The sequence below is a fragment of the Phytophthora infestans genome, genomic scaffold (assembly GCF_000142945.1).
Source record: "Phytophthora infestans T30-4 supercont1.4 genomic scaffold, whole genome shotgun sequence".
Taxonomy (NCBI): Eukaryota; Oomycota; class Peronosporomycetes; order Peronosporales; family Peronosporaceae; genus Phytophthora; species Phytophthora infestans.
The window spans coordinates 413874-431836 of NW_003303755.1; the positions used below are offsets into that span (position 1 = coordinate 413874).

The window sequence follows — 17963 nt, forward strand, 5'->3', positions numbered from 1 at the left end:
GGCTCAACTGTCCCCAGACGCAGCGACGGGAACGTGTCGCTTGGATTGTTCAGCAAGATCGCTGCAGCGCGCAAGGAAAACCTCTCGACTTTCGTACGGTTTTGGTAGTTGTGGTATCTCTCTCATGGTTGTGACGATTGCTTTTTGCTTTTACTCACAGAGTAAGGCCGTCGCTGGAGACGTAGGAGGACAGTCAGGACGGAATTTTGAAAAGAAGTCGATCGCAGGGACAAGTAATTTCCCCGAACTCAATGACCCTAGTGGTGAGAATATAGGTTGGAGATGAAGAACTGATCTAATCACTTACTTGTCTTTGTCTGTAGCTCGCAAGCCAGTTCTGCGGACACCAGGAATTCACGAGCGGAAGACAAGTTCGCGCTCTTACTCTCAAAATGTATGGACAAAGCAAACACTACCTGAAGAGCCATCACGACCAGTAAGCTCCCAAGCTCCAGTCAAGAGCTCCATTTTCACTGCACCAGGGGCAAATCGAGCAGTGTCTGCTCAACCACAGTACTCAATACCTGTGGGAATAGTGTCACCATCCAGTCGAAGGCGACATGCTCTACCTCCACATCAGCAGCTTTATCACCAACGGAGACCCACAACTGACTCGGTGAGGATGCCAACGGATGCCGTACTCGAACATTCAAGCTAATTCTCACCTACTGCATGTGGTTCAGCCTACAGAATTGCCAAGAAGTGATCGAGAGATGCCCATTAAGGAGTCACCGACACGACCTGCCACTGCTAGTGAAGTACGTGGAGCTGTGTTGACATTTTGACCAAACAAAACTGACCAACACTTCTGAAATCATGAAGATTCTAGACACCAGGTATCCAGGTTATCAGGGCAATGTACGAGGCTACGTCAGGTACGAAGGAATGCTGCTACTGACCGCAACCGACGACAACTCATCGCGTCTCTGCTCTAGGAGGTCGCCTGAAGTGCTATCGACCTCGTTAGATCCATCCAATACTGTAAGTAAGCGTCATTGATTCATTTGCATGTAGCAGGCCCATAACGATTAAGTATTTCATGGACAATCAGGCACATGGGTGGCATCGTCACTCGTATTCGCTCCAAACTGGCACTGCTGATCCTGGTGGTCGGTATAGGACCCGGACAGAGTCAATGGTAGCTAATGACATGAAGTATACTGGTGCGGGAGAGCTCCCCGTAAATGCTCCCAACCAAGAGGTACGCAGAGAAGGAGGATTCTTCTACAATAGCAAATGGTATGGCCGCTGACCTGACGAAGGATAGGTGCACTTTGCAGTGACTGAGGAGATCCCAGGAGTCCCGATCGTCTATCGGAATCAAAAGGTAAGGCTGTCAAGTGCTCTCTCGCATGCGTTTCTAAAAACATGTTATGATCTGCTGCATATTAGACAAAAGTATCGAACCCCGAGCGACTAAATCTCGATCGTCGCAACCTGCCAGTGATTCCTCTTCTTGAAGGTGAGCAGATTCTTCGCCTTCTCAATCTTCAAAATAATGTCATCCGGAGGATAGAGAATCTACTGGGACTGCCGAATCTAATTTTCCTCGACCTCTACAATAATCGCATCGAGGTACGTGGTGTAGCACTTTTTGTCTCGGTCACTTGTCAACTTGATGACTTATTCTTCGTGAAGAAACTTGAGAATTTACACTTGGTGCCCAACCTACGAGTGCTTATGATGGGGAAGAATCGACTTCGTACCATTGAGAATCTAGACTGCTTGAAAAAACTGGACGTGCTGGATCTACACAGGTACGTTGATGTCAACCTAAAAAGTGGGCGTTTTCGACTAAATCTCTGGTCCTGAAGCAACGAAATTGAGCAGATGCAGAACCTGAACGAGCTCAAAGAGCTGCGTGTCTTAAATCTGGGTGGGAATATGATCTCCGCAGTTGAAAACATTGACAAGTTGATGCTCCTCACCGAGCTGAATCTCCGACGAAATCGAATCCGTCGCATCGGAGCAATTGGCACTCTGCCGTCACTTCTAAGACTTTTCTTGTCCAACAACAAGCTCGAGACATTCGAGTCGATAGCACCACTATTTCAGGTACGTGGATCAATCATGTCAACTGTCGATAGACACAGCAGCTAACAAAAGTGGCTGCGGGAGCTGCAGGTCTCGTCCATCAGCGAGTTGCGCTTGGACTCGAATGGAGTCTGCGCTCCTGACCAGATGGAGTATCGTGTGCGTATGATAAACAGCTTCCCGTCACTGAAGCATCTGGACCTCAAGCCTCTAAGTGATGCTGATAGAAAAGAAGCGTTGCTACGTGCCAATTCCCCCAGCAAAAGCGTTGATACAGCGGAAGCGGCTGCAAGAGTGCAAGCGATTTCATGCGTCAAGGCGAACTGGGAACGGCGTTCTCCAGTGAGTAGCGAAGACTCGCGAGATTCGTCGTTTGTTTCGTCTTGGGAGCTCTCTACCAAAGCCGAGTTGAGTTCTCATGGCGGGTATGAAGAACGAGCGAGCACACCGATACATCGGGAGGAATCAACCGTGTACAGCAACAACGCGGGCTTTTCTGAGCTTGAGGTCTACGGTGACTACCGTGTTCTTGTCATCTATGGTGACGCGCTAGACGCCCTCGAGCAGACCAAAGCTCACGCGTTGGTAAACGCAATTTCGTTTCGCTATTTGGGTATTGCCAAGATCGTGGCTGCTGTCAGTAGCGCTACAAACGCCAATCTCAAGCTGTTTACAAGATTGAGGAGATTTTTTTTCGCGTACAACGATCTCCAGTCGTTCGATGAGCTGTTGTGGCTGAATACTATGGGGTTGAAAGCTGAAGAGGTTGATGCTAATCAGGGTGTGTAGCCTACTGCTTCGAGTGCTAATTGTGTGACGCTGTGGGTTTCCAGGTATACATTTCCCAGAATCCTGTCTGTGCCAAGACTCTTCTCAAGAGATTCATCGGTGCTCGAATCAGTGTGCGTTCGTTATGTGCTTCTTTGGTGTGGCACCTCCCTCAGCTTATCTATTGATGTGTGTGTGTCCTCCGGTAGAATATATTGCGCCTCAACGGCGAAGAGATCAACTCAATCGACAGACATATGGGCAAGCAGCTCTTCCCAAAGCCCAGTGTCCCCCGTACGCGAGCAGTAGACGCTCCAGAGCTTCACCCATTGCTGCCCTCAAAGGCTCGTGTGAAAGAGGGCAGGGACGCGAAAGTGCCCCGATCATTGTCAGTTCTGCACAGTTCTGCCACACCCTCCGCAGTCACCGAGATATTCGACGCAGCATCCGACATCGAAATGAAGTCCACGGTATGTCATGTGCTTGTCGTCCTGTCCAGTCTCCGGTCACCTCACTGCTCTAACTGATGTACCGGTAGGCGCTAGACCAAGCGTGGAAGGACATGCTCTTGACAATCGTCAAGGTACGAGCTTTCCTCTCATCACTATGGACGTGCTTTAACAAACCGCTGTCGTCTATAGGAAACGCTACAAGACATTGAGCGCCGCGACAGCTTCATGTCCGGTTGTCTCGACAATCTGTAGCCATTATTCAAGGCCAGCACCAGTTTTGAAGTCAAGAGCAAAATACAATATCGAACCGCCAGACATCTATTCCTCCGTGTCAGCTTTGTCCGCCTTCTTGCTCTTCTTCTTGTCCTCCTTGTCCACGTCCATCTCGCCGCGTACCTCCTTCTCCATCTGACGGATACGCATCCGTCGCAGCACCTTGTTCGAGACCTTCTTCACCACTGTTTTGCTCTCCTTTTGAGCTTTCTGTAGTCGTTAGCAACACATTGTTTAAAAAAACTGACCTGGTTTCTTCAACTGCACACAATGCCACGTACCCTCTCGCGCTTCTTCATGAGTTTCTCTTTGCGTAGTCGCTCTTTTTCGACTTCCAGCTCATACTGGGCCTTGATCTTGTTACGGTTGTTCTTCCTGGACATGGCTGTGCTCTTCGCTCACCCTACAGACGGCAACAATGATGTGCAAGTACTGACCCTGTGTCGCTTGAGACCACCGACTATTGCACCACACCATATGTACGCAAAGTTTGTGCATTTTCCGCCAATCCTGATAAGACTCAGTTTTGCATGAGTGGATCCACCAGGAAGCTTATCAATTGTGCGGCGGAGAGCTATGAAGGGCCGACGCCAGCGCGCCCAGACGCGATCTGTGTACAGCATGCTACCTGCTAGCATCCGGTATGTTCGCCTAGTCGTCGTAGAATGATAAGAGATGAGTTCTACGCCTGTATATTTGTTGTGGTATCCGTATTTACGAGTGGACTCATGGTGGACAACCAGGCGGACGCTGGCAGGTGTATCACTTGGCATCTCCATTGGCGTCGCAGGGACTTTGATACTGCTAAGAGTTGAAGAGGAAACCGAGAAACCAAGTCGACGCGTCCCAATTCCGACCGATCGCAAGCCATTCGATCCTAAAACGCTACCCAAGCATGAAGCACTTCGCTACGGAATGCCCTCCGACTCGAATGTGCATGTGCGGTCGGGATACGTCGTGTCGTACGACTATCGGTGCGTGCATTGAGTGCATATGTAGTGTTTAGTGGATAATCTGACGGGTTTTATGTTTTTGCTCTGTCAGCACGCGTAATGCGTCGTGGGTGATGGAATACTTGACGAAAGACTCGCTGCGAGTTGAGCAAGAGACGGATCGAGCGAATTCCAAGTTTGTTGTCGATAAAGATGTTCCAGAACAGTTTAGGGTGCACCCGAATCGGTATCTTAAGAGCGGCTATGACAAGGGCCACCTCGCTCCAGCTCGTAAGTTCTCCCCCTTATCCCATCAAGAAAAGTTTTAATCCCTGCTCATTCCTTATGCCGTTGATGGAATGCAGGTAACATGAGTCACTCCCAGGAAGCCATGGACGATAGCTTTCTAATGACCAACATGTCGCCGCAAGTCGGTGTTGGCTTCAACCGTGGCTATTGGTCACGTCTTGAGGGCTTCATGCGTCATCTAGCTGGACAATACGACGCACTTTACGTCATCACAGGGCCACTTTTTCTTCCTAAGGTAGATAAGTACTTTACGGTTGACGATTGATGAACTTTCCTCTGACGCGTTGCTATTTGAGCAAGCAGAAAAACAAGAAAACGGGAGAGTACGAGGTGTCATACCCTGTGATTGGCAACCCACCGGATGCCATCGCTGTTCCGACGCATTTCTTTAAGGTGGTGCTTGGGGAAAAGCGAGGTGGAAACGGTTTTGCTACGGCTGGATTTATTTTGCCGAACAGAGCCATCCCGGAGAACAAGAATCTACGGGACTTTCAGGCTCCGCTAGAAATCATCGAGAAGCAGGCCGGACTTCTCTTCTTCGACAAGGTTGGACCCCTGCTTGTTTCTTATTTTTTTTCTGTCTAATGATTCACCTCCGCTGTGGCGGTGTGTACAGCTGGAAGGTGTTGAGAAGGTAGACCTGTGTAGCGAAACCAAGTGCGGACTTGCTGCAGCTTACCGCAGAGCTTCGTCTATCGAGTCGAAGTGAGATAGATATGTGCTTGCATAATGGCATTTGAACGCTTGACTTCTGGTTTGCACATATGATAGGGTAGCAGCAGCAACAGTATTAATAGCTGCACATACACACATTTGCTTCCACATTAGACGGCATTTGCATTATATTCACTAATCATATATAATACATAACATTTCTTCTCCTTTTAGCGAATCAATCAACGAGTTGCAATTGCCATTGTGATTTCTTGAATTGAAGTGTCGGCATGAGTCTCAACGAGCATGACGCCGCCGCGTCGGGCCTCATGGGCGTGGAGGAGACACCGCCACCCGCGCCGCTAGTGAGGGCATTGGGCCCCCAGCAGGCCGAGGTGGTCGTTAAGCGCAACCAATCCAAGTACGACTTCGTGAAGGTTCGAGTATGGGTCGAGGATCATGTCTACGTGTTGTCCCGCTACCTGCTGTGCCGCGCGCTGGTCAGCGCTAAGGTTAGTATCGTATGGCCTCAATGGTGGTGTAGAATTTTTTCATGACGAAAGGGCTCATGCGTGTGGCTGACGTCGCAGATAAATTCGAGGGACGCAGTGCAGATTTCGCTGGATCTAAAGAGGGTGAGAACGCTGGTTAGAAGGTTAAAGAGAGGAAGCGTTACTGATTAAACTGCGTTATAGACGCTGGTGGACCTAAATTTGACGGATATCGTACAGGAACAGTTCGAGGACTTCCTGTACAAGACGATGCTTGTGTTCGGATATGGAGAACCTCAGATCTCGTGCTACAGGATGATGTCCAGGTTGGGTCGAGTGAGACGGGAGTGTGCGATATATCAGCTATGGACTGATAGCAGATTTTGTGTGTGTGTGTGTGTAGTTTCCACCGCAATCGGGTTCCACTGCTGATCATGCTGGCAGGTACAGCCTGCATCGGGAAATCCACACTGGCCACCAAGGTGCGGCATTCTTTGTCACTTTTGAAAAGGTGAACTTTACTCTTAATTTATTATTTTAAAAATATGTGTAGTTGGCCGACCGACTCAATCTCTCGAGCGTACTGCAGACTGATCTCATCTTCGAGCTCATGTGTAACTTTTCAGGGTATGTTTAGAGGAATACCTTGTCCGACACTGCATTTTTAACACCATCTATTTGTCTCTCAAGGCAAGAGAAAACTTCGTATATAGCGACGAGGTTTCAATCGACGGATGGCCTTGTCGCAGAATACCAGAAAGAGTGTGAAGTTGTCCGCAAAGGAGTCAAATCCGACATCGACAAGTGCCTTAAGGACGGCAAGTCGCTCATAATTGAAGGCTTCCACATCGATCCTCGCCTGTACCAGAAGACTATTGCACTGGAAAAGGATAGTAAAACCAGTTGTTCAGGAATCGTAGTGCCGTTCCTGCTAACGCTGGACGAAGAAGACCACCACAACTTTATGACGAACTCTCCTGACCCAAGATACCGTGGAGACCAGAACGCAATTGGCTTCCGCAACTTGCAGGATGTGCAGAACTATTTGGTCTCTCATAACCAGGAGAAGGATATGCTTCCGTTCACCGAAATTCGGATCAACCTTCACTCATTCCACGACACGTTGGACCACCTGCACGATGTGGTGCTCAAGCGTATTGAGGAGGTTTTCGTGAGTAGTAAGACAGCCACGTAATATTTTTTTCTTGCTTTTTCTAGATAATATCCTTCTCGTTGTCTTCTCAAACGAATAACTGAAATAGAAGTATATGATATGCGGATTGGTCAACACAGGCTTACTCGGCTCTTGCATGCTCGGCCACACTTTGTGAATCTTTACTCGTGAGGCCAGAACCCACTCACCGTAAAGAGACCACAGAGAACTCCTCCTTCCGTGACGCCCGCAACAAGCCCCTTGTATTTGCCGAGAAGACTCAATTCTCGACGTGAACGACGACGAGGACGTCGAACAAAACGCACAAACGAGAGATCTCTCTCCAGAGCTGCTTTCAATGGTCGATACAGCTTCGCACAGTTCGCGCGAATACGCTCGACTTCTCTAGCTGTTAAGTCAGCGTACTTCTTGAGCTCTCGTCTTTTGTCCGGATCGATCAGACTTTCACAATACTCACAAGACGAGCCATCGATTCCACTCCAATGTTCCTCCAAGAAGTCGACAAAATACGGTTTGGGATTCAGTTTAAACTTGTAGAAGAACCGTGATCCAGACCCCGGACTCGTATCATTCATCGCACGAGTGACTGCAGCCATCGTAGAAAGTTTCGGATTGTCTTTCGACATTAAAGGACACAAAACCGGCTCAAACGTGGCATCCCGATTTCTCTCCGCTGCCTCAAATGGCTTCATCAACTTTTTGGTCAGTAGAAGTGCGTCCAAAACGTTTTTTGGTCCTCCTGGCAACTGGAAAATGGGTAGCATTTTGTCCACTGTGAACGGAGCCTCCCTTCTGCAAGTGTCGTCGGTATTGTAGCTGAAATCCAGGCGCCGCATCCAATCGCATTCACAATGCCGACCCAAGTGCGTCTGATGCTCCACTGCAAAGTTTTCCACCGCCTTTAATGACACGGAGTCGATGAAGCCCCGCGAGAAGACATCAGGACAGGCTCGAAGCGTGTTGTAGGCGCTTTGTGCATCGAGGTAGTCCCACACCGACGCGGAGCCCAAGTCCAAGATGTAGCAGAAGCGATTCACTACAGAGGGGGAATCACCGAGTGACAGTCTTTGCTTCTTGGTCTTAGCGCTGCGTGGTGGATTCCGTCGTGGAGTCATAGCGACGCTTTGGATGTCGATTAGATCGCTGTTGATGAGTCACCTAACGTGCATAGAGTCTGCTATCCAGGATTGTCAATCGGTCTTAAGTGATCTGTTAACATGAAATCTGCTTCAAACTAAGTTACTACACTGTTAAACTGTGGAAAGATGGAAACGAAACAGCATAATTTAATATTGATTTACGTTTTTACTACGACTTTCACAGGTCACACGATCTCGCTTCACACGGACCGTACCATTGGTGAAGATACAACGCACTCGACAAAACCTCAATTCTCGGAGTCGAGGCGCAGAAGCGAGAGAACTCGAGGTACATCATCACAACCTTCAGTGGTCGCAGCTCCTTCTTGCAGCTCGAGCGAGAGCAGCCGTTCCTTAAGCCTTTGGTCAGCACCAACGCGCTCGAAAGAACTCGTGGTCTTCCCGGAATATGGAGAATTGGCAAGCTTTGGACATATCTATCCGCAGAAGACGTCTCCAACCTGTTGTCGTATGGGCTGGTATAGCCATGGAGAACAAAACGCATTTGTAGTTTTGATGAAAAGAAATTCGCCAAAATTTAAAACACCATTCGATTTACTAAATGAATCGTCCATTTCTATCCATCGTAAAAGCTGGCCACACTGGCTCCCTCTCAATTCTGGATTGTTGCAAAATGACGTCATGTAAGCAGCGGAAACGGAGTGCGACAGCCAAGTCCGGGAAAAGCAAGAAACAGAAAAATCTTGATACCCTTGATGCGTCCGATGTGGCAGTCCTTCCCGTTCACCTCTTCTCGATAGTGTTGGAGCTTGGAGCTTCTTTTGTATGGAAATATCTGGGTATTGAAGATGTTTTCAACCTGCTTCAAGTGTGCCCAAATCGGCTCTCGGATGATTTCGTTCACTACGTGGCGCTAAAAGCCATAGACAGCTTCACTCTTGAATACAAGGTTCATTTGAGGCGACAGTGTGGCTGCGACTGGATGCGTAGCCTCGACTTCGTTCCGCGTTCGGATGACAAGTGCGTCGTACGCTGCGACTGAAGAAGTCACTACCTTCATATCACAATCGTGGAGGTGGGGCTGCCAAACTTTTGCCTTTGGTTTGCCCTCTAATAACAAGGAAGAAGAGACTATGCCCATGCACTCAGAAAGGTATGACTCGAGTGATGAATGATATTTGGCAATCGGCTGGTACACGCTTTTTTCACGATTATAAAAAAGGTAGGGGGCGAACCATTTTGGATTACCTTGCCCACCATTGGAACGGAATGGAAGGCACTTCTTGTAATAACTGCAATAATTTGACGAAGCCCCATAAGAACTTCACGGTGTATACCAAGCGCAAATTTGAAGAACTTCGTGCACACTGCACCGATGTTTATCGTTCCCTGAAATCTGGCCTGATGACGAATCTACAATTTGTGCGCTTTGTTCCACGACGTCGTGGCTTGTACAGTGTACCGAGCACGCTAAATCCAGGTCAAATGAACCTTCCCTACGAGGGACTAGCCGCAGGAATTACAGACGACGGAGTTCTCTGTGGGTTCTACCAAGAAGGCGGATTCAGGGGTCGCTATTAGGGAGTCAGAATTGACCTTTTTTTTTTGCATTTCCCGGTACCATATTCTTGGATGGTAAGTACATTTCGAAAATGGGTGCCTTACAAAAAAAACCTACATAAAAAGTCGCTTTTTTTTTTGAATTTTTTATCACGATGAATTGTTTGGTTGAAACCCCTTTTTCGTCTCATCAAACAATAATAATCCGCCTTTTATTAATGTCACTCGTTATTTTGCCCGAATAGGCAACACGTGACAGGACATCCGTGCCAGAATTGACCCGCCGATTTAGCTAGAGCCGGAGGGTCATCTAATGAAGTGTCCTCGAAAATATACGTATAGCCGGAAGCTCATTGAGAGAGCAGAGCAGCATGTAGAGAGAAGAACACACGTGTGTGGCATTCTGACATTTTGCTATTGCATGCATAGCATCCAGGTATCCATCAAATGAAATTGCTGCGAACATCCAGCACTAGTCTGCATTAAAAAAATGAACTAATTTGTTATCGTTAAATGCACATGCACAGATATCTAAAGCGCAGATACTGAATCTCCTTTTTACTCAGCAAACTAAGACATTCGGCGCCACAAAATATCTCGAAGGCTACTAGCATGTAAATCCCACAGTTGTAGTTATCGACTTGCACTCCGAGATCACTTTGGTAGGCACGGGTTCGATATTTTCTTGGGACGAAATCAGGTAGCATCGCCACCAACTTCTCGGCAAGTGGTCGAATGTTGACCCCGTAGGTGAAATTCATCGGGTCGTAGATAAAGACTTCTTTTCGTGTAAGATCCATCATGATTGAGCACCAGTGATTCTTTCCACATATCACTGGGATCAAAATTTTCTCCGTGGTCACGTCAAGGAAAATATTGTGCATGGTTTCAACAGAAGCGTAGCCATTCATGACGTTCCCAGTGAGGCCTGTGTGTACCGCAATCACTTCGGCCCTTAATGCGAACAGATTCGACATCAACATGTCAACTGAGTTGTCGCCCAGCGCAGATTTCCCAACCAGTTCCAGTGCTTCTGCCTGCGTCAGTAAACAAATGCACGTCTTAGAAAATAGTATTAATAAAGGCGTGTCATACAGAACATTCATACCTGAGTCGAATGAAGCGGGATGGACTTCAGCTTCTCAATAAGATTGGGGTCTTGATTGACTTTGAAGCACGAGGGCATATGGAGAGGGAAGTCGACCGTTTCGATCCAGCTAACGGCCTTCTCTACAAGTATAGTCATCTTCTTTGCCTTATGCCACATTTTCATCACACCCAGTGTCTTTGTAAATAAGGTGCCGACACCAATAACTTCCACCACCACCATTTTTTCACCTACGTTACCCGCACCCTTGTCCGACCGCTTTTTTTGGAGAGCGGAAACTTTGTCGAAACACTTCTTAATATAATCGGCACGAAATATGCGCATGATCGACTCGTCTAATGTCACCTGTTTAGCTGGAGGTAGCGTCGCTAACATTCGAGCAATCGGGGCTTTAGGACTTTTAGTAAACTCGAACAACTTGAATCTGGATATAAGTGCTGCTGCTGAATCGTATGATGGCTGGTTGTCAAATGTGTACTGTTAGTTTGCCAGGCTAAGCTGTGATGCGTACATTTCCGAGTCATCTTGGACACGCGCGACCGCCTTACTTCGTGCACCCTTCTTAGCTTTCGCTGACTGTTTTGGGCGTCCACGTGATCTAGGAGGACTTGCAATTTCAAAGTCGCTATCCTGAGCAAGTTGCAGTGTTGCCGATGGTTCGTTTGAAGCAGCTTCTGAAACAGGTGATTGAGTGCTCATATCACCCGTCTGGTTACCCGACTGATTACCCGACTCACCCGACTGATTACCCGACTCACCAGAATGGTTACCCGACTCACCCGAATGGTTACCCGACTCAGTGACTTGGCCTGATTGACTGAGATCATCCCACTCACTATTTAACTCGACATTTGGCGAGACAGACGAGCTGTTAGCTCTCGGTTCGGGCGTATGGTTGGTTTGTCGAACCTGCAGCTCCGCCAGTTGGGTAGAGGACTGCGACGAAACAGACGGTAGGTTCGGTACAGCATCTTCTGGTCCTGACGGAATCGCCGCAGTTTCAATAACTGCACTGGAAATCAAATCGTTGAAATCCCCCCTTTTAAAGCGCCGAGCCACCTCCAATAAGTCCGCCATCGCTTCTCGATATTGACGCATCCCCAGCCCTGCCATCAAATCACATATCTCGCTTGCAATAGGAAAAGCCTCGTGATATTTACGGTTTGAATCCCAGGGACGCTCATCGACAATCATTACCCGACGCACAGCAAATGATTCCACATGAGACGCACTGTCATTGGTGCTTTCGAAATCAATTGCTGACCGGACAGACGAAAGTAGCCAACGCTGATGCATTAACTGCGTCGGGATAACTGTTTCCATCTGTAGAGCTCTACGAAGAAAAAAAACGTGGCGACATGGTAATAGGCGCGTACTCATGAACAAACATGAGCACGTCCAATCACGCTTTGATACAGAGTACTCCGTGTATAGTTCATCAAGCGCGTCGTCATCTTTGCAAGTGCTCTTCACGAAGTATACACCAGGGCACCCTTCGTAGAACGTGTACGAGGCACGACCAAGCGCGTACTAATACTGAGTATATATCAACTCACACGCGTGCTCGCTGACGAGATTCGCAACCAAACTCATCTCATTGTCGTAACCGACGTGCTGCACATTGACTTTCTTGTAGACCTCGTCCATGTATCTCCTCTCTTGCAGGCTCTGATAGTACATGATCGAGGCTATGCACTCATCCACAGCCATGAATGAATTCACCCACTCTATCAGCTGTTTCCAGGACGCCTCCAACCTATTGTTGGTATTATTTCCAAGCATCACCGTGTTTTGCCGCTTATGAGCACACCACAAATCTCGGCATTCGTCCCGATTCTTGACAAAGTAGACAATAAACGGGTGTCGGTCACGCCTCGGTAGTGTTTCAGCATCGTTTGAGTGCATACCATGCTCTTCCAGGTCTAATCCCGACTCTTGCTCAAGTTGCCCGTCTAAACCCGTCCTGTGCCCGACTTGCCCGACTTGCCCAACAGAATTTGGCGCCGCATAGTCTGAAATCTGCTTCCCCATTTCGACTATGATCCATATACTGGAAATGTTTCACGTACTCGGTCTCTGTCTTTGCGTAAACCAGTAGGCTTATAACACCTCGTAGCTGCTCCTTCTGCCATGAAGTGAATCCGTAGTCGGACGATGCGATTTCTTCTCGCAAATATTTAAGAACGTGGAGCTGGCAGAGCAAAATAGCAACGTTGGGGAAGGCCTTCTTCAACACTGACAACTCGGTGAAGTCCTTGTCAATAAGGATACACTGCAACTTTGTCCATACAGGGTTGTTAGCCTTAAATTCTTCCAGCGCTGTTAGCAACGTCGGCCATCGCTCGTTCTGTAGCAGAGAGTGCTGCACAAATTGACCTTTTCCGAACGTATCGTGGGCCATGAAGGAGAAGACCTTGTACTTCGAGCGATTTGTCCCGTGCGTCGCGTCAATCAGAGGGACTTCTGGAAATTGTTTGAAGAGAGACCGCATGTGTTTCGTTTGAAGAGTAATGCACGTAGCAATTTTCTACCATGCCAATTGCACAATTTTCAGACAATAGTTAAAACCAATTATAAATGTAATAGTACCTTTCCATCCACTTCATCAACGAATATACGACCGACATTCCCGGGCCGGTCACCAAACTCTGACATCCACGTCTTCATCCGTTTTGCGATGGAAGATGGCCCCTTTCCGTTTTCACGATCCTTCAATTTGCGAACTAGATTTTGGACGTCCTGAGCAGTTGGGTTGCTGTCCGAATTTTCCTTAATAAATTTCAAAATACTCGTCTTCTTAGCGCCCGCCTTTCGGAGTTCATCGACGGTTTGCAAGGTTTTGTTGGGGATGGAAACGCGAGTAGAAGAGTGCCCCGTGAATGCATATTCAGATAGCCGGTGGTTATGCTCCAGACGACACTTCGTTATCTTGACAGCAAACCTCTTCGAAACTTTGTCGACCACTTGGACGCACGTATTGATCTGTGGGACGTAAAAGACACGAGATGAGTCATTAGCGCTTAGTGCAATGATTATGATTCCAAACGTGGCCAACCAATTCCCAGCATGCCCAACTGAACCGAAACTTGCCCGACTCAGCCAGAATTGCCTAACTCAGACAGAAATTGCCCGATTCAGCCAAAATGAGAGTGTTTTGGAGTGTTAAGCCAAGGTCTTACCTGTGCATTACAGCCTTGGGCTCGAGTTTCTTGCCGTGGTCGTTTGCTAGTCGCTGTCGAGAAATATTTGCCATGATGAGTACAAACAAAAGTCCGAGCGTACTGTACCCACTCAACGGGAATTCGAGGTGCCTTAGATCTCTGTACGTCCATTTTGGCGTTTCGATCAGCCGCAGTGGTGTTTGTCCGCATCCGAAAGATCTACAAAATATAGTGAGTATTAATGCGCTTTGAATATGGCTGTTAAATGTGCAAAGTTACCTGGAACGATTGCGCTTGGTACACCCTAAGATAGTCCTCAAAAGCTTTCCACGACTCGAATTGGATCTGTTCTGGAGGTGGAGCTATAACAAGCTGTTTACCAGGTATACGCTATACGCTCGACGGATGTGATAAAAATCAGCACATCGGAGAGGAGCAAAAGATCGGCTAGGTGTAGGTTTGAAGACAGTCCCCATTCGGGCAAAATACTCACTTCCTTTACTAATAAGTAGCAACGTGATTAAACACATGACTAAACCTCACTATGGTGCGGATTGAATCGATCTGTAATTAATTTTATATTACCGATTAAACTTATCAAACAACTTAATAGTTCACCAAAACAGGTACAGAAGTCCCCATAAATAAGCGTAGCTTGCACCCCATATACCCCTTTATATCAAATCACATAGATTGAAAGTACATTTGACAAATCACAAGTTCGCTGTGATTTCCATCTGAAAAATTATCGGACGGCACCCTGCGCTTATTGAGGGGGACTTCTGTAAACCACTTTGGAGATGGTCAACGAAATCTGAAATGGTCAACCATTTTCGACTGACCATCCCTCTTTTAATCTTATGAATTGTATTCCGATCCTCAACTTCGACGTCTAGAGCCTGCATTTGTACCTTTCTGCAAGCTTGGTAGCTAAGTGTAGCGCCTTACAGCATCACTACACCGCCGTGTGCCAGAGCACAAGCTACATCTTGTTCGTATGCTTAGAGCGACGCTAGGTGATGTAAAGGCCCTTGAACGCTGGATAGCCGCATGCAACGGTGCAGGTCACCGACTTATATAAACACCTTCAAATGCTTTGAGGAAGCATGTAGCAGCTACCTTGACACTTCTACATGCTTTGCAAAAGTACGGAACCCTTTGTAAGTGCAAAGCGTCTTCCGCTGACCCCATACAGCGAGTCGGCACTGCCTCGGCAGCAAAGAGAAAGAATGAAAATGGTCATCCATTTCAATTCTGACTGGTGCAATATTTGGAAGATGTCTGATCATTTATTGTCGTCCAAGTGGTTTTTTGTTTGTGCCATTTCTTAATTCTGACTCCCGTATTAGTAGTAGGTGTTTAGCATTTGAATGAAGCTTAGCAAATGGTTTTGCATTGAGATCTTTCAGAAAATAGGTTAAACTCACACCCATTGCTAGGATGACACACACCGGGCTGGTCGACGTGAGTACCCATAACCGCGGCGCCAACTAAGGTGAGCGTGTAACCTAGAGTGTCCGTTGCTAGCTTACACGTAGCAATGAGGAAGCGTACAAGCTCCACGATAGTTAAACCAAGTGCTTAGTCTGAAGAAAAATCAACTCTGTTTTTATTTAGGTCCGGGGTAGCTTGCCCTGACCACTCAAATACACGTCAGCTCCTTACTGGTTGATAATGGGCCTGGCTCCCCATATATCAACTAAATAGGATGACGGCAGTTCAGCACACGCTAGCCGTGTGCTGCTGCACCTGCTTTTGTAATATAAATCTACCTACTTATGTAATGGTGTGGCTCACTACATCACCCCCTCTTAAAGTTGCACTTACGCAACATAAACGACGGGCGGAGAACAAATCAATCAAAAGGGAAGCAAAACGGAAATCGTGGCCAACGGGAACGAGCGAGGCGGGGACGAGACAGCTCCTGCGCCGCGCAGGAGCAGCACAACACAACTTGCACAGCAGACAACAGGCGCGGACGATGGAACAGCAGCAGCAGATTTCAGCGACGGCGACGTCGCTGAGGAGCGCGACGACAGCAGCACGCGGCACCCACGTGATGTACGAAGCGCTGAGACCCTGGCCGCTGTACGACATCTCCGGAGCGCGAGATCCGGAGCCTCTGGATGAGATGAATGACCTCTTCCGGCGTTTTCGTGCGCTGCGCCAGAAGCCGGTGGACGGAGTCGACCACAGCGCGCTGCAGGAGTCATGGTGCGCCTTCATCCGGCGCTGGAACCGGGCGCAAGAGCAGGAAGAGAATCTCGCCGACTGGATCGTATATCGGGCAGAAATCATCGGGGAGCATTCCTTGAGCGAGCTGCGTGAACGAATCTGCGATAGCGCTTGGAACGCCGACGACCGTATTTGCTACGTGCGAGTTGCTGAAGACTGCGGGGGTGCGTGTCGTCTCGCCCGACTACGGACGAGTGAAGAGCCCATGCCGCCAAGCATCCGCTCAGTGATCGCGAGAACGCCTGAATCCAACGTTACCGTCGCTCGCTGTCCGAAAAGACCAGCACCACTACTCGTGCCGGCTCGCGCCGCCACTCATCTCGACGAAGAGCATCTCCGCCGCTCCGTTGGGATTACGAGAACTCGGGTCGTCGTTCTCGGTCGCGCTCGCGCGATCGCCGCGTGGTTATTCGCGGCGCTATCCAGCGCAGGAAGACTGGAGTCGTACTTTTGGATCACATCCGGGACATCGCGAAGGAGATTCGCGCGGGGCTCCCACGTATCTTGGTCCGCCGGAAAGCCAAGCCATCGTACCATATAGCGGCGCGCGGCGGGGGCCGAGCGACTGGTGGACGCATGGTACTGCCCCGACCGACGGGGCGGGTCTTCGGGATCGACAATCTTCTCGACTTTCCAGCGGATCTCGCCTGCTGAGTCGACAATCGGCGGGGGACCGTCCTGCTGATACGACTGACGTTCTGGTCGGGAGCCGCGAGGAAGATCTCGCGGGGAGCTTTGGGACGGCGCACCAGGAGGCGGAGAAGGCTCAGGACGCGGCTGCAAAGGCCGTGAGGACTGCGACTGAGACTCGTCAGTCGAATCGGGAGCACTTGGCGCGCGCGAGGCTTCTTGAGCGCGCGTTATATGGTTGTATGCAGAGCGGGACGGTGGATCAGGCGCCTGGTGTGAATGGCGCGAGGGCTCGGCGCGCGCATCGGGTGGGGCGGCCGCTATATGCGCCGGCGGCTCAGGAGACTGAGTCGAAGCAGAAATCGTAGCGGACAGGTATTTCTGGAGTCGTTCGACGTAGAACGTCGGATGTAGCAGCAGCGACGTAGGGATATCCAGCGTGTAAGCCTCGCCAATAACCTTAGACACCGTAAATGGCTCAATAAAGCGCGGTGCGAGCTTACTCGCGTCGAAGTTGGTTACTGCAGAGTCTCTGAATCCTGAAGTCGACAGGTGCACTCGATCTCCTGTCGCGAACTTTACTGTGTGTTTGCGGCCGCGCTTGTCCGCGTTTTCGTTCTGCTTGTCGACCGCCGTCTGCAGCGCGTCGCGGACGTAACGGGTGACCGCTTGGCGCTGGAGGAGAAAGTCCGAGACAGCGGTGATGTCAGCCGGACGTGCCGGTTGCTTTGGCGCGTAGTTCGCTGATGGAGAGACCGCGTTAGCGGTGCCAGGACTGATCAGGGCACATTTGTCCACGAGGCGAGAGGGGACACCGCGTCACGCGGTGTCGTCAAGGCCTTCCTGGCCTGGGCGTGTGTCACTGCGCTAACAGTTGCTGAAGGTGAGCCTGCACTCGAGGAGGAGTCGGCAACCGGTATAGAAACCGGTTGAGGATCCATTACCGGTGTTGGCGCAGAAGGCTTGTCGGCAACCGATATGGTAACCGGTTGTGGGTTCGAAACCGGAGTCGTCACAAAATGGTTGTCACTTTCACCCCCACCCAGAGTGGAGCCACACGGCGCCGTGGGACGGCCCACGGC

General features: G+C 49.2%; 4 protein-coding genes across 4 annotated transcripts; all 4 read left to right on the plus strand.

Moving 5' to 3' along the window:
- Nucleotides 1-1680: 1680 nt before the first annotated feature.
- On the plus strand, nucleotides 1681-3506 carry PITG_03082 (Outer Dynein Arm Light Chain 1; the record flags this gene model as incomplete). Its single annotated transcript, XM_002906136.1, has 8 exons — nucleotides 1681-1757; nucleotides 1815-2055; nucleotides 2125-2368; nucleotides 2438-2799; nucleotides 2868-2936; nucleotides 3012-3272; nucleotides 3341-3385; nucleotides 3444-3506. The coding sequence occupies 8 exons, from the start codon at nucleotides 1681-1683 to the stop codon at nucleotides 3504-3506; spliced, it is 1362 nt and encodes a 453-aa protein (XP_002906182.1).
- A 597-nt stretch (nucleotides 3507-4103) lies between these two features.
- On the plus strand, nucleotides 4104-4828 carry PITG_03083 (nuclease precursor; the record flags this gene model as incomplete). The annotated part of the gene is made up of 4 exons (XM_002906137.1): nucleotides 4104-4168; nucleotides 4271-4501; nucleotides 4572-4754; nucleotides 4825-4828. 4 exons carry the CDS (start codon nucleotides 4104-4106, stop codon nucleotides 4826-4828), a joined length of 483 nt encoding a protein of 160 aa, XP_002906183.1.
- Nucleotide 4829: 1 nt separating this feature from the next.
- Nucleotides 4830-5477, plus strand: PITG_03084 (nuclease C1; the record flags this gene model as incomplete). Its single annotated transcript, XM_002906138.1, has 3 exons — nucleotides 4830-5003; nucleotides 5072-5314; nucleotides 5385-5477. 3 exons carry the CDS (start codon nucleotides 4830-4832, stop codon nucleotides 5475-5477), a joined length of 510 nt encoding a protein of 169 aa, XP_002906184.1.
- A 235-nt stretch (nucleotides 5478-5712) lies between these two features.
- On the plus strand, nucleotides 5713-7125 carry PITG_03085 (uncharacterized protein; the record flags this gene model as incomplete). The annotated part of the gene is made up of 6 exons (XM_002906139.1): nucleotides 5713-5934; nucleotides 6013-6093; nucleotides 6154-6239; nucleotides 6317-6395; nucleotides 6467-6540; nucleotides 6604-7125. 6 exons carry the CDS (start codon nucleotides 5713-5715, stop codon nucleotides 7106-7108), a joined length of 1047 nt encoding a protein of 348 aa, XP_002906185.1.
- Between the last annotated feature and the right edge of the window lie 10838 nt (nucleotides 7126-17963).